Here is a 15,900-nt window from a genome sequence, read left to right as displayed (position 1 = left end):
GCGCCGGTTGGGTCGCCGTCCCGTCACTCGGGGAGAAGGCCCGCCCTCCCGGCTGCGGCGGCCGCTCCCGTCCCCCGGGGCCGCGGCCACGCCCCCGCCCCCGCCCCGCCCCCGCCCCCGCCCCTCCCGCAGCCGGGCGGAGGCGGGGCCGGCGCTGGGCCCCCGGGGCTGCGTCGCGGCCCCCGCAGCGCGGGGCGGGGTCCGGGGCGGGGGCCCACGGCGGGGCCCGCCCGCCCGCCCGCCCGCCAGCGACCCTGCGGCGCAAGCCCGGAGCGAGCGGAATGCGGTTTTATTTGGTCCGCACGCCCTGGACGGCGACTCGGGCCGCCCCCGCGCCTCGGGAGACCGCGGCAGGCGGCCTGGAGGGTTTGTCTTCGCTTGAGGGCCGGGGCCCTTCCGTCGCGGAAGGCGCGCTCCCCCGGCTCGGCGCTGCGGCTTCCTCGTTCAGGAGCGACGGAAGGCTCCGCGGGGCCCGGGCCGCCTCGGGGGTCGGCGTGTCGCTCGCTGACGTGGCGCCTGCAACCAAGCACGGGGCCCCTTGGTCAGTGCGGGTTTCCAGAGGGTCTGGGAGGACGCTCAGTGGGAGGCAGGAGGGAGACCCACCCGCAGGGACGAAGGCAGGTCTCTGCTCCTAACGAGAGGGCAAATTTTGGACCACGGACCCCCGCGCCCAAGCTTCTTTACACTTCTGGATTCCTTCCGTTCATCAAAACCCTGCCAGTTTAGGGAGGCTTCCCGGTGTCATCCCACCCCTTTCCAACGATCCCACCTGCAAGCACGTTGACACTTAGAGAACAGCCAATAAGGTGCATTCATACCCCTCGCAGCCTCCTCCTAAAGTGTGTATGGTTCTCAGGTTCTCCCGTCTGCGAGTGTAGCTAAGAAACTGTTTCTACCTTTGGCTTCAGTGTCATCACTTGATGCAGATTCTCTTTTAACCTCTGCCTGTACTTGGAAGCTTCCACCGTGGGCTCTTCTTGCTTCCATCCCTCCACACTTTTTTGATGCATTATGTCTTGCCAATATCTCTTGAATCTGTTTGCTCCTTCCTACCGCTATCACCTTGATTCAAGCCCTACCGTCTATCTCTTCCAGGGCCCCCTAATCAGCCCCCATCGGGTTAAGGCCCCCATCTAAAACATTCTCTGGGTAATCTTTCTCTCTTTGGTTGCCTGGCAAACATGGAACGTGACTGGCTATTGGCAGAACGAGGGTTTGCTGGCAGTCCCTTTTGCTTGAAGTGGAGGCATTGTTTCAACTTCACAGCCCCATGGGCTTTCTTTAGGGAAAGCATCAAAAGGGGCCCTTTACAGAGTAAAGTAAGTACTCAACTTTGCTTGAAGGAAACTGTAAAATCCCCAGAAATCTACTAATTGCTACAGACAGATATTAAGTGTTCTGTTTAGAAATGTGGGGACACCTGGGTGGCTCAGTGGTTGAGCGTCTGCTTCCGGCTCAGGTGGTGATCCCGAGTCTGGGGATCAAGTCCCGCATCCGGCTCCCCTCAAGGAGCCTGCTTCTCTCTCTGCCTCTGTCTCTGCCTCTCTCTGTCTCTCTCATGAAAAAATAAATAAGATCTTTTAAAAATCTTGAAATGTAAATAGGATAGAGCCTGAAAGGTTCATGCCCTTGAAAAATCAGAGAAATTCTAATCTAGATTAGATTCCAGATTCTAGAGAAATTCTCCCCCCCCCAAAAAAATGATTTAAACCAAACTGCTGATAACCTACATATAGTACCATTGAAGATTTAACTCCAACTTTACTAAATGTCCTAGTAACTGTTACGTTCATCTTCTCTTGCTTATAAAGTTCCAACCTTGCCTTGGCGAAGGGGTGGAATATCCCTTGAAGGAAATAAATATTCCTACGTATTTATTCTCGGGCTGGGGTTGGGGGGAAGGGGAAATACAGTCTTGGTGCTTGATAAGTTTCAGCACTTCTGGTTGCCCTATAAATGTTAAATGATTGATAACACGTAAGGGAATGCATTCCCGTCCATAAAACCTTATCGCAAACCCCTTCCATACTATGTCCTGCCTCGACCCCAGAGAAACTCATTAACCTCTGAAACCCACAGACTTATCCTTTGTTCCTTCTAGAACAGCTTTCCGACAGCTTTTACTATGCTAACATGATTAAATATATGTCGAAAAAACCATGTTATTAGTATATCAAACCCATGATGTAAATGATACAGTATTAGGAAAGGAACAACAACAAAAAACCTTTCAAAGCAAAACATTATATAAGCCAGAGGGCAAATAATACATCAATGTGGCCAAAACTATTAAGACGGTAGGTGATGCCATTTGGGAAACACTGTGCTAGAGCTTTCTTGAAATGTAGGGGTTTTAAAAAGAGAGAGAGAAGAAATTTAAGGGTTTAACAGGGTCCAAAGCCTAGTATTACTCGGGCCTCTTAACAATTCTTAGCTTCCAGGCTACAAGGAAAAACAGTCTCCAGAACCTCCAGGAAAGATGTTGATTTGTCCTTATCTCTTGTCCCCAAAAGGTTGTCCCTCCTGCCCACATCTCAGATGTGTGTAAGCTTTTGCTTTGAAAGAAAGAACCTGGGTGGCTCAGTAGGTTAAGCATCTGCCTTTGGCTCAGGTCATGATCCCAGAGTCCTGGGATCAAGTCCCATATAGGGCTCCCTGCTCGGTGGGAGGTCGGCTTCTCCCTCTCTCTCTCTGCCCCTTCCCTCTGCTTGTGCTCTCTTTCTCTCAAATATATAAAATTAAAAAATAAAAAAAAAGGTGGGAGAGAAGCTTACCATCTTTCCTCATATCTCTTTTACAGACTGAAGCAAAGTTGAGCTGGGGGTACATTTTTTTCTGTTTCCTCAAATCACAGACCTTTAAATACTTCCCTTCACTCTTGAAATCATTGTCGGTGGAAAACCTTAAGAAAGAAAGCTCATTTAGTAGATCCCAGGGCAGGGGGCTTAATGGAACCAGTCACTACACTCTGATCCTGGGGGAGAAAAAAAGGACAGTCACTACAGGGTGTTCTTTGGTTTGGAGTGGAAGGGACACTTCTAAGAACCTAGCATTGTAAATTGGTGAAGGAACTCTTAAATCTCTTCTCTCCCGGAATTAGATGTGAGCTGCTCCTGTAACTAGTTTCAAATTAAATCTCTCGGCTCATTGTTCTTAAGCTACAGCCCTTCACATGCACTGAGAGAAAATTTTGTTCGGTGTCCTCTCATAGGATCTTTGAGTGCTTCTTTTCACTCTTGAAAATCATTCTCAGTGAAAAACCTTAGCTTTGCATTATTGTCTCTTTTCATTAGGGTATAAATGAGGTTGAGGGTCATGTAGGGAAGCTGTCTTATTATTATGCCGTTATAGATATTTCCTACAATTGAAAAGCTTTTGTTAAAGTGTGATGAAAAGAGATTGTAACATGAATAAGGAGAAGATAGGAAAGAAAATGAGTACAAGAGCCAGGACTTCACCTAAACCACTGTTCTCGCTGGGATGTAGGATCCTCCAACAGGGTCACAGGAAAGGTTGGTTTCAGCCCAGATCTTAACTTTTTTTTCTGAGACATCAGGGGTAGGCAGACAGTCCCAGGAGGTTTATGCTGATAACTTTCCTGCAGCAGAGGAAAGAAGAGTAAGTGAGGGAGCCAACGGAACTAATTTCCTGGACTAATCTTCAATTCCCCTAAAGTGATGCAACAAAACCTGCCAGAGAGGGAGGTGGGGACTGAAACCAAAAGAAAAGGAAATGGTTCCCTGAGTGGGCTAGGACAGTAGACCCCCTTATCCATGGAACATACATTCCAACACCCCCAGGGGATGCCTGGAGCCACGAATAGGACCAAGCCCTAGATATATACTCTATTTTTTCCTATACATCCATACCTACGATAAAGTTTAATTTATAAATGAAGCACAGTGAGAGATTAATAATAAGCAATAAAATAGAATAATTACATTGAAATAAAAGTTATGTGAATGTGGTCTCTGTCTCTCTCTCTCTCAAAATAATGTACTGCACTGACCCTTCCTTCTTCTTGTGATGATGTGAGATGATAAAATGCCACATGATGAGATGCAGCGAGATGAGTGACATAGGCATTGTGACTTATCATTAGACTACTGCTGAAGGAGGATCATCTGCTTCTGGACCAGGGTTGACTGTGGGTAACCGAAACCACAGAAAGCTAAACTGCTGATAAGAAGTGCATACCGTATCCATTTGTGTTGTTGCTGGAGGACATGTCCAAAACCTGGTCAGTGTCTTAAGTAATTAACTGGACTTGCCCAGTGGCCCTTTGAAGTGAATGGCAAAGGATGTTACCCAGTTTTGAGAAGGATTCAATTAGTGAATCACTTAGGAAACCAAGCATCTGGTAATAAACTGGGAAAGAAATCCATGGGACTCCACCTTCCTTTCCCAAAGATGACTGCCTCATTCACCTTCCATTCTCTGTCTGCAGTGAAAAGGTCAGGGAATGGGATGTTTTGTGAGGCAATAATTTCACCATTACTAAAGGTCATAGAATCAAAGGCTTTAAGAAAAGATCTCAAAGGTCACCCAGTCTAACCATCTGACCTTTCTATCCCCTCCCAGTATTACTATCAAGTGGTCAATCTTCCTGTTCCTAAAAACTCAACCTATTTCCTCTTTGCTCAGCTGTTGGCCATCTCCCTGTAACTTCTACCTTGTAGCCCAAAGAGAACACATCTAGTGTCTCTTGCTTGGGGTACTTAAGGAATTTAAAGAGATCCACCACATTCCTCCTAAGCTCGTTCTCCTGTCTTAGGCTCAATATTGCAAATGTTGTGAGCTTTTCCTCATGGGATCTGGCTCTGGGCTCCCTATTCCCCTGCTTTTTCCTATTAACTCATTTGAGAAAACTACTGTTTATATTTTTCCTAATGTGTGGCAACCTGAAATGAAAGCAATATGCTAGCAACAGCAGGACACATCCCATCACCTGGTTAAAGTCTCTGTTCAAATGTCATCACCTCTTCTGAGAGCCTCGTCTAACTACACTTCTAAAATTGCCCATCACACCCATCATGCTCCATTCCCTCATCCTGCTGTGTCATGGCACTTATCACATTATATAGTATCTGTGTGATTGTTTGCTTGCTGATGGTCTGTCTACCTCATTAGAATTCAACTTTATTTAGGCCGACTGTGGTGTAGTCACTGATATATCCCTATCACCCATAAACAGTACCTGGCACAAAGTAGGTGCTCAATAAATACTTGTTGAATCAATGGAAGTATAAATGAATGGCCAGCCTGATGAAATGACACATTCTGAACTTCCTCTCACAAAATTTTAAACCCTCCTAAGAAAAACCCCCCAAACTTCCTGTTGAACTGTGTCTTTTAAATTCTGTATTCATTCTCTAAGCTCTTCAGGTTTGTTTGTTTGTTTTTTAAGATTTTATTTATTTTTTTAAAAGAATTGGTTCTTCCTACACTTTTTTTTTTATATTTTGTTTATTTATTCATAGAGACACAGGGGGTGGGAGGGCAGAGACACAGGTAGAGGGAGAAGCAGGCCCCATGTAGGAAGCCTGACGTGGGACTGGATCCAGAGTCTCTAGGATCACACCCCAGGCTGCAGGCAGCGTTAAACTGCTGCGCCACCAGGGCTGCCCAGCTCGTCTGGTTTTAAGGAACTTCTGTGTTTAAATTACCTCAATAAATAGAGGCTTTGCTGTAAGAGTGCATGTGTCTAGGAATTAAGATACAGCTAACACTCTGACTATAAGAAAAGCAGAAATGTTACCAGAGCTAGACCTCGTGGCAGAAAAACAGGAGTGGAATAGTATTTGCGGGGGGTGGGGGGGTGGGAGGTGCCTGGGTAGCCCAGTTGGTTAAGCATTTGCCTTCAGCTCAGGTCATGATCTCAGGGTCCTGGGATCAAAGTCCTGCATTGGCTCCCTGCTTGGTGGGGAGCCTACTTCTCCCTTTCCCTCTGCCTGTTGTTCCCCCTGCTTGTGCTAACTCTTTCTCTGTCAAATAAATAAAATATTCTTTCAAAAGGGGGGAAAAGTTTTTGGAATCCAGGACAGCACCAGCTAAGGATTACCACAGTGAGTTGGGTCCTCAGCTCTGGCACCCTATCATTAGCATGTCTCCTACTTTCTTCCTGTTTGTTTCCTTCTTTCTCTGCCATGTTCACTCCCTACCTTTACTCTGTATTTTCTTCTACCTGTAACTTCTGCTTATTTGTTTCTATTTCCCTAGAACTTCAGCTGCCCCTCCTTTTCATGGTCCCTACACTATGCTCTTCCTCCTGGTTTGATTTTTTTTTTTTTTTTTAATGGCCTCTCTCTATCTGTCCTTTCAGCTTCCATTCCCATTGCCTTAATCTTCCCCTTTCCCAGCTCAGATGCCTGGAAGCAGGATTGTGATCTGTCTGAGGATTTTGGGTCGCTGATATGTTGGTTGGCTTTGGTGTTGGTTTGGTTTTCAGCTTTTGAGGGGTTTCTTGTTTGTTTTCATTTGGGGATACCAATCTACACCACGGGGGTACTGATCAGCCTATGAATTTTGCTTCACTGGGTCTGCCTCCTCCCAGGTCCCAGCTAGTTGTACAAGGGCATCCTTTTCTTCTTGAATGGTGGTAGGGCCATTTCACTTAGAAGGGGCTGTGAGGATAGCGACCACTGTGACAGACATGTTTGCTCTGTTCTTCAATTTGCCTGCTGGAACCTACCCCTTCTTATACACATGCCTGGGCATAGCAAAAGAATGCTTCTTTTGTATACTATCTTAGGCTCACTAAAGACTGTTACATTTGTGTAGCACAGAAAGGGGGGTTGCAGCATGAATATGAAAGAAGTGTTCTAGATATTGGGCCTGTCCCTCTTCTTGGACTTGTTCCAGATCTCCTGTAGAATTCTCATGGTGTCACTCTTTGACAATCAGTGCCTTAACACTGTCTATTAATACAATTTGGCTGGTAGCACAATTTGCTCATGAATATGATCAGGTCCTGCATGTGATTTGGAAGGCTCAGATCAGGTCCTGCATGTGATTTGGAAGGCTCATGAATATGATCAGGTCCTGCATGTGATTTGGAAGGCTGTTGGGAGAAAGCTCTTCTTACATCAAGCTACACCATAGTCTTGTATTTCCTTCTCTACCTTGAGTAGAACAACCCTGGCCCGGCAGTCATTCCTCTGTCAAGTGTATATTACCCATAACCATGAGAATTGACCACCGAATTTATGCTCAAAGGGCACAAATCCTGAGAGCCAAGAAACCATAGGCAATGAATTTGTTAACGAAAGCACGTTTAGCATGTATCATAGCATGTTAGCATTTTACCCTCCGTTTGGAGAGGAATCTTTTACTGCCATTCATCTAGGAACTAAGGAAACACAAGCCAGAATTCACCACATTGTACTAGAAAGGGTCTGTCTTGGGTAATTTCTGTGATAATTAGATTCTTTTGTTTGCACTTTCACTTACTTCATTCAATTTCTTCTTGTTGTAGTAGGCCTGCTCTCAAGGCTGTCAAGATCTTTCTTAAATCCTGATTCCTAAACATCTTTTAAGCTGATTTTCCTCACTTCCTCTGCTATTGATGTAGTACAATTCTGCAGCACCTCTCACTTTGATTGTTGTAGTAACATCACGACTTATCTTTCTGATTTGCATCTCTTCCACAGTGAACACATCTTTTCTCCCAGCCTCCAAAAACAGTCTTTCTAAAATGCCAGTTTGATTATACCTTTTATGTCTCCCCCCTTTTATTCTTTCATATCTCCATGAATGCACCTCACTTTCTCCAATCTTCCTGGAGATAGGGGATATTTTCCTCTTCTTTTGTGAGGGGTCACCTCCTCTGTAAAACCTCCCTGATTACTCCCTTCCCCCAACAAAGATACTAAGTTCTACTCTGTTCTGTTGTTTTGCATATTCTTTTATTGTCCATATATCCTCCTATAATAATTTTTATGTTTCTCATGTATTGATCAGTGTCTCCTACTAGACTCCAAGTTCCTTCCAGATAGAAACTGTCCTGAAAGCATCTTTATATTTTCATTCTTTGTTTCATGTGTTCAGCAATTGTTTATCACATTGAACATGAACTTCTATCATGTAGAACCGAGTCCCAAACATCTGGCTGCCATAATAGTAAATGCTCCGCTCTGTTCCTCCCCCCATCTCCTGACACCCAGAAGCAATGATCCTGACACCCAGAAGCAATGAGTGTAAAGGGTAAACCCTTTACTAGTTTCCCATTTAGTTATTTCTGTTTCTCATTCCTCATTTCCTGGCTTATCCTTTGCTACTTTATACTCAACTAGGAAGCCAGTGGCTAGATTACCTTTGGTTAATTACAAACTAAATGTCTTTGGCCAGGAGGCACAATTTCTAATTAGGACCATGCAATAAAGTTTCATGACACAAGCTTGTACAGTTCTGGTTCTGAGTCTTTCCCAGGCTCTCCAGATTCTGTGTGTGTGTGTGTGTGTGTGTGTGTGTGTATGTGTGTGTAGTACATGGCAAGGAGTAAGAAGGAAGAAGCTTTCTCCTGAGCACCATCTTCCATCATGTTAACTCCCTTCTTCAAGCTAGCTCCTAATTCCTCAGGGACCTTCCTCAGGGTGCCAGGATGCTTCCCCGGTGCCATTACCTTGAGCGGCAACTCCTTGGAAAAGTATTTTGGTGCCATGTCCTTTCCTTGCTGGTCAGTTGGGCAGGGAAGTGGGTTGTTGGTCAGAATCAGTAAGGTCTTATCCTGATCATACTCTGCTACTTTTAACATGAAGCTTCTGATTTTCCTGTTTTGAGCCAGGAACCTCTGCAAAGCAGTGGACTTCAAAGGCTCGTAGTACCAGGCCTGAGCAACACAGAGGTTTCCAGAGAAACAAAGGGATTAGATCCAGAGAAGATGAAGAAATCAATCAATTGGCTTGTCTTCTGCCTCTGTAGGGAAGGGACAGAGGTTGGACCTGCCCTTCCATCCCCACCCCACCCTTGCATATGCAAGCTCGTGCTCTCCCCACCCCCTCCAAAAAAAGAAAAAGGAAATCAGTTGCAGGGACCACCTTCTTCCCAGTTCGTCCCTTGTCCCTCACCGTCAACCATATTCAGCACTGCCGCTGGCACAGTGTCCTAGGACAGCTCTGCATCTCTGTCCTAGGAGCCTGCGTGGTCACAGATGCTGGCAGCACTGGGAAGCAGGGTAGCAGGGGCACTGCTGCTGGACCTTACTCTTAGGGAACCCCGGGGTGGGCGGGATGGATATTTTCTCCACCTACCAAATTTGGATGGATTGCGTAATGCTGGAGGTTCTTCAGAACAAATTTTGATTGCCAGACTGCATCACAAATCTAGAGACAATCATTGAAATTAGTGGTTTCAAGTGGTTTCAGCCTCAACAATATTCCATTCCTCACGTGCCCTGAGTGGGACTAAAAACTGGCCTCTGATTTAAATGAAGTGAGGAAAATGCTGTGCTTCAAGGTTTGTATCCTGGGATTCTGGAATGCGGGCCACAGCAAAGAAAACTAGGTTCTGAGGGGTCCTGATGGGGAAGCTTGTACATGGAAATGTGGACCTGCTTTATGAAGTCAGGTAAAGCTGTGAGAGGGGAGTGGATAAGGGCAGCATCAAAGTTCAGGTGGGGACAAATCACTCCAGGGCATCACACCTCTTCCTTCTGCCTTTTTCATTTTTATGGGAAATCAGGTGAAAATCAACATGGAAGACACCCTCTCAGGAGAAAAGCAAGTTATAAAAGGGCAATAACCTACAGGTTGTAGTGGAAGGAAGCCCCAGGGACCGTTGCCTGCTGAGATGGAAGCAGACATGGAGGAAGGGAGAAACAATGGTGCATTTGTGTTTTTTTTGGAATATTTCTACAGTACGTGATTCTTCCAGAAGAGTTACCAAAAAATAACTGAACATTGGTAATACTTCTGTCCGCCACTCTGCTGGTGGATGTGCTGGTGACTGGCCGACCGTTGGAGTGTCATGTCTGGTTGTGCAGTTGCTGGGCCTCCTGCAGCTCCTCTGCTCAGCCTCGTGTTGCCTGGCCTCTAGCTCAGCCCTAGGTCATCCAAAGATGAGTCAAAAGGGTGAGGACACCAGGAGATAAGAGCTCTGAGTTCCGGCCTTTGGGCTGAGCATAATTAGAAATCAGAAGTGGGCCCAATCCTGTATTTAGATCAGCATTTCCAATGATTGCCATGCCCCTGGGGAAGGTGATATGGTAAAATGGGGTGCAGGGGAGAGGGAACATGAAGATAAAAGGTAAGGAAAGCAGGAACATGAATGGAAAAGAGGGAAGAAGTAAGGGTGGGACAGAAAGGTGCAATGAGGGGAGCTGTCATGGTCTGGAGGGAAATGCCAGGAGCTGGCAATGCCCAGGGGTTTGGGGGAGCTGACCAGGAGGAGGACTACCAGAATCACACCATATGTTCCATTAGGAACAATGAGAAGAGATCCAAAGATGCAATGATTTAATTTTATTACCCTTTTGGAAAATTGAGGTCCTTTTGTTCAAAACAAAGATATATTATGAATAATCTGCTTTGGGGGGAGGGAAAAATGAATAATCTGCTTCACAGCTATAATATACATTTAGAAGCATAGAAGTCTCTGAAAAAAATTGAGAAAAAGATGTGAAGACTTCTTTTGTAGGGCTTTTTTTTTTTTTTTGAAAGGGGGATGGTGGGGAGGAGCAGAGGGAGAGGGACACAAAGAGAATCTTAAGCAGACTCCACACTCAGTAGGGAGCCCCACACAGGGCTTGATCTCATGACCCTGAGACAAAATCAAGAGTCAGACACTTAACCAACAGAGCCACCCAGGTGCCCCAGTAGGATTTTTTGTTTGTTTGTTTGTTTGTTAATTTTGAAGGAGAAATTTTCTGAGGAAAATGTTTCTAATCTTGAATTTTTCTGAGGTATTGCATCTCGGTTCCAAATTAGTCTACAGCTATTGACTAAAGTGTCAAAACTGACAACAGTATCTAAAGTGGAATGTGAAAAAAATAAAATAAAATAAAGTGGAATGTGTTTTTAGTTGAATTATACTATCCAGGCTGGTAAAATAAAAGTTGGCCTGGAAAATTCACTTGCATATGAAAATAACCTGGGGAAGCAACCGAGCTACCCAATGGAGTTTTGCTGCAAGAGGTTGCTATAAGGTCTAGCGAAGTCAGGTTTCTAAGATAGGTTTACAGTCTCTGGCCTCTAGCCCTGACTTGCGGCTGATATGTCCCTGTCTCTTTTCTAAGTCTCTGTTTCTCTTTTACAAAATTGGGATAAACTAACCTTGCTCTCTATATAAATCTTGACTCCTTTTTGCTTTTCAGCAGGAAGTTTGTGAACCCAACTTATAAAGTACTCTAACTCCAAAGAAAGATTGCACATAAATATTTGCTAATGCTCTTTCTTACCTCATCATTATCAACCTCTATTGCTTTCTCAAATTTAACTGAGCTGGTTCCTGGAATATTTGATTTGCTGTTTTGAAACCTGAAAAAAAAAAGCAGAATATCTAACTGTATTTTCTTACTCCGAGTTCTGGTCATGTTCTCAATCTCCCTCAACACAGTTTGGGAGCCTGACTTAGAAGAGCCCAATTTGACTGATCACTAATTGAATATGTATGTATAATAAAGAATAGGATTCATTATCCAGCCTGCTTGCTGGGGGAAAACAAACCTTCAGTTTGAAGAGTTAAGCAAGTGGGACCTCTTGGAGACATGATGACATCTGGCAAGTTGAATTCTTCTGAAATAGCAGTTTTAGACAACTTAAGGAAGTGTCTTAATAGACTGCTTAAGGACATTCCTTTAGACAACTGGACATTCATAATACCTCTAAAGACCACCCACCTACTATTTTGAATGCCTACCTGCCTATTCTTCTCCACAGGAAAATAACTCTACCTTTGCCAACAACTGATTCCACAAGAAGGGATATTATTAGTGGGAATTCACACTAAATTTCCAATTCTTTTTTTTTTTAATATAGAACACTTCACAAATTTGCATGTCATCCTTGTACAGGGGCCATGCTAATCTTCTCTGCATCATTCCAATTTTAGTGTACGTGCTACTGACATAAGCACAAATTTCCAATTCTTAATTACCATGCTTGGATTACTGCTCCCTCTTGTACCCAATCATATCTAGGTTTCTCTATCTAGAACTAAGGTGGTAAAAATTGTCAATGGCAAATAATCTTATCTTTGTTGTTTCTCTTACTTTTTAAAAAAATATATTTTATTTATTTATCCATGAGAGACTCACAGAGAGAGGCAGAGACATAGGCAAAGGGACAAGCAGGCTCTCCTCAAGGAACCCAATGCAGGACTTGATCCCAGGACCCTGGGATCATGACCTGAGCCAAAGGTAGATGCTCAACCACTGAGCAGGTGTTCCTGTTTCTCTTACTTTCTAATCCCCTACCCAGATACCAGTTCCTTTTGGAGAAAAGAGAGAGTCAGATGTTGTGATATTTAGTAAGAAGGTATTTTCAATTCCTTGACTAATTTTACTACACCCATTTAGTGCCTGAACATAGTGAAAGATGCCCATCAGTAAGATTGGGCTAATAATTAAAATAAGTGGCCTACTTCTTCTTTGGAGATAGTTCCTATTTGGGTATTAAACTAGCTTACATTAAGTAGGAGCCTAGGACTACCTGAAGTAGATCTCTCTCCTCTAAAAATGAGGGTGGCAGTGCAAGGACCAAACTAAGAAAAGTAGAAATAGCCAAGCTATGTAGCTGGCAGGTCAACTGCTATAGAATGGTACAAATCATCCCAAATCTAGTATCAAGTCTCTCCAAGCATGGCTCACTTCCATCTATTGCTGGCTACCAACTTCATCATTAACTCAGGCCAGAGATCTTAAAAATAGTCTCAAGGGGAACAGGTGACATATTGTGGATAGACTAAAATAAGTTCATCCCCACTTAACATCTTAAAGTTGGTACCCTTTTGACTGTCCTCTTACTTTAAGCTATTTCATAATAGTATACTATAGTCTTTATTATAACACTTTTCAAAACACTTCTTTATTATTTCAAAGGCAGCATGGGATCCCATATACTCTTCTTTAAGGCCAATTTAAGGCAGATTGCTGTGGGAAAAATGTTCCTTCAGCCCAGTAGTGTCAACAAGGACAGTCTGGTACTTTCCTTTTGATAACGCTACTCTATTTGCTGCATAAAACACAGATCCAGATCTGGGCTTTAACCTGAAGACAGGCAGTCAATTAGAACATTTTTAATGAGGTCTAGTCTACTCTGGGACTAGACCTGTTCAAAGTGATATGGGCTACAACATACATTTGTATAAAATGGTATTTATAACTTAGTTGGGCAAACAAAACTACATACTTGGCGTGTCTCTTTCGGCCCATTGCTGTTCACTGCTAAGTGGGCTGATCTGAGGCAAGTATTCACCCAGAGGCCAAATTCAACGCCTCCAAATAGTCCACGTTCTGCAGGGGCTCAATTCAATCCATTCCTTCCTTAGCACACACCATGTGCCCAACCACATTCTTGATCCTGCATGGGAAACAAAAGAAGACTGGTAGGTGCTGTTCTGAATGCAGAAAATGCACAAGACATGATGACCTTTGTCTTCAAGAACTTTGGTACCAAATGCTGGGGTGGATGGTGGTGGTGGAGGTGGGGAGAGAAAGTGACCATTAAATGTGAAACAAGAAGGACGCCTGGGTGGCTCAGTGGTTGAGCCTCTGCCTTCAGCTCAGGGAGTGATCCTGGAGTCCTGGGATGGAGTCCCTCATTGGGTTCCCTGCATGGAGACTGCTTCTCCCTCTGCCTCTCTCTGTGTGTCTCTCGTGAATAAATAAACAAATAATTTTTAAATGTGAAACAAGAATGACAAATAAATGGTAATTATTGGTAAATAAATGGTAATAAGTAAGTCATTTCATCTCCTGGGGAAGATTTCCTCATATATAAAATGGAGAGAGTTAACCAAATGATTTAAAGGTGATATTCTAATTTCTTTAGAATACATAAAGATCTGAAATAAAATTGATTCATGGGCTGATTGTGGGAGAAAGTTGGAGAGCAACAGCTTCCCCTGTGAAGCTGGGGAAAGTGTGTATGTGTTGGTGTGGGGGAGAGAGTGGCAGGGAGCTGCTACCTTCTTTGATATAGACAATTTAAAAGGGAAGCTAAAAGTTGATGATGTACAGGCTACTATTTAGAGAGGTCAGTGAGGCTTGGAGGGATGTTTCCTAAAGAATGTGGGGCTTGAGGAGGCAGCGGGGGAGGATGGCGGCAGCCGTTCCACAGTGGGCCTGGACCATGGAGCAGCTGCACAGCGAGCAACTACCCAAGAAGGACATTATCAAGTTTCTACAGGACCATGGTTCAGATTCGATCCTTGCAGAACATAAGTTATTAGGAAACATTAAAAATGTGGCCAAGACAGCTAACAAGGACCATTTGGTTACAGCCTACAACCATCTTTTTGAAAGTGTTTCAAAGGTACTGAAAATATAAGTAAAGTGTCTGAGCAGGTGAAAAATGTGAAGCTTAATGAAGATAAACCCAAAGAAACCAAGTGTGAAGAGACTCTGGATGAGGGTCCACCAAAATATACAAAATCTGTCCTTAAAAAAGGAGATAAAACCAACTTTCCCAAAAAGGGAGATGTTGTTCACTGCTGGTATACAGGAACACTACAGGATGGGACTGTTTTTGATACTAATATTCAAACCAGTTCAAAGAAGAAGAAAAAGGCCAAGCCTTTAAGTTTTAAGGTTGGAATAGGCAAAGTTATCAGAGGATGGGATGAAGCACTCTTAACTATGAGTAAAGGAGAAAAGGCTCAACTAGAGACTGAACCAGAATGGGCTTATGGAAAGAAAGGACAGCCTGATGCCAAAATTCCACCAAATGCAAAACTCATTTTTGAAGTGGAATTAGTGGATATTGATTGAAATAGCAATGCTTCAGATATAAAGACATTAGCAACAATAAAACATGGCCTTGAAGAAACTTATGTAACTAGAGCTGGTTACTATTGTAAGGGGAGAGTCAACTGGAAAATTCAAGAACTCAGATATTGTTTACCCAATCCCCAACTTTTAATATATGTAATCCATCATAATTCCTTAAAGTTTGAGATATTTTACTACAGCTGTGTAAAATATTAGTTAAGGTGAAATGACTTTCCTTTTACCTCCTGTTGTAAACTAAAAGGCTCAATAAAAACGTATTCAGTGTCTTGAAAAAAAAAATGCGGGGCTTGAGCCAGGACCTTGTAAGATAGTGTCAAGTTGCCTACTTAGAAGGTATATGTTGCTGTTGTTTTAGGTAGTAAAACAAACATGTAGGATGGGATCGAATTATAGGGGTCTTGGCAATTAAGAAGAACTTTGATGGGCCTATCAGCCCAAGCTCCTATAAAGCCCACGGGTTTGGAGAAAAAATTGTGTTAGTGTTGATATTGCCAATAAGTGATTGTTTAAGGTTTATATCTAGTTTGATTGTCTAGACATAAACCCTAAAGACAATCGTCTAGAGTTTATGACTAGTCTGAGCTAAACTCTGAATGTCCCCTCAAGGGGAATAGACTAATGAGCTTTTCACCCTTTTCTCACCTTTAGTTTACTGGAATCGTGAGTCCAATTCATGTATATTGAATCTACAATAAATAGAAGCCATCAAACTGAGAGGTACAAATCTAGGGCTGCTTTTCTGCAACCCAGGGTGGAAAAAACAAAATCACACAAACACAAGAACTACATCCAAAACAAAAAAAGGGAAAGGTCTGGTGTACAATACCTTGAAGGACATCAGGAAACCCTATTCCACTGAGGAAGGGGTGATTCCTTGGCACTAAAACTTTCCATTTTGATGTGTCTTATCCTTTCCCTGATTCTGGAGGAGACAGGAATTGTGATGAACAGGCAAT

The 15,900-nt window shown here is 43.6% G+C and overlaps 2 protein-coding genes and 1 non-coding gene across 3 annotated transcripts; 1 reads left to right on the top strand and 2 right to left on the bottom strand.

The window, feature by feature from the left end:
* Positions 1–23: 23 nt before the first annotated feature.
* On the bottom strand, positions 24–13,366 carry TSGA13 (testis specific 13). The gene is given in 9 exon segments (XM_055307353.1): positions 24–439; positions 442–516; positions 1,194–1,196; positions 2,775–2,902; positions 3,459–3,598; positions 8,615–8,827; positions 9,249–9,320; positions 11,393–11,471; positions 13,344–13,366. Coding segments are annotated over 9 exon segments (1,149 nt in total).
* LOC129498305 (U6 spliceosomal RNA) lies at positions 11,963–12,069 on the bottom strand. Its single transcript, XR_008662097.1, has one exon. It is a non-coding gene; the product is annotated as a U6 spliceosomal RNA (small nuclear RNA).
* Positions 13,367–14,252: 886 nt separating the features above from the next.
* Positions 14,253–15,020, top strand: LOC129498257 (peptidyl-prolyl cis-trans isomerase FKBP3-like). The gene is given in 2 exon segments (XM_055307556.1): positions 14,253–14,457; positions 14,460–15,020. Coding segments are annotated over 2 exon segments (669 nt in total). The 3' UTR covers positions 14,924–15,020.
* The last annotated feature ends 880 nt before the right edge of the window (positions 15,021–15,900 follow it).

The sequence above is a fragment of the Nyctereutes procyonoides genome, unplaced genomic scaffold, assembly GCF_905146905.1.
Source record: "Nyctereutes procyonoides isolate TBG_1078 unplaced genomic scaffold, NYPRO_anot_genome, whole genome shotgun sequence".
NCBI lineage: Eukaryota > Metazoa > Chordata > Mammalia > Carnivora > Canidae > Nyctereutes > Nyctereutes procyonoides.
The sequence above is the reverse complement of the archived record's forward strand: the minus strand, read 5'-3'. Positions and strand labels throughout refer to the sequence as shown.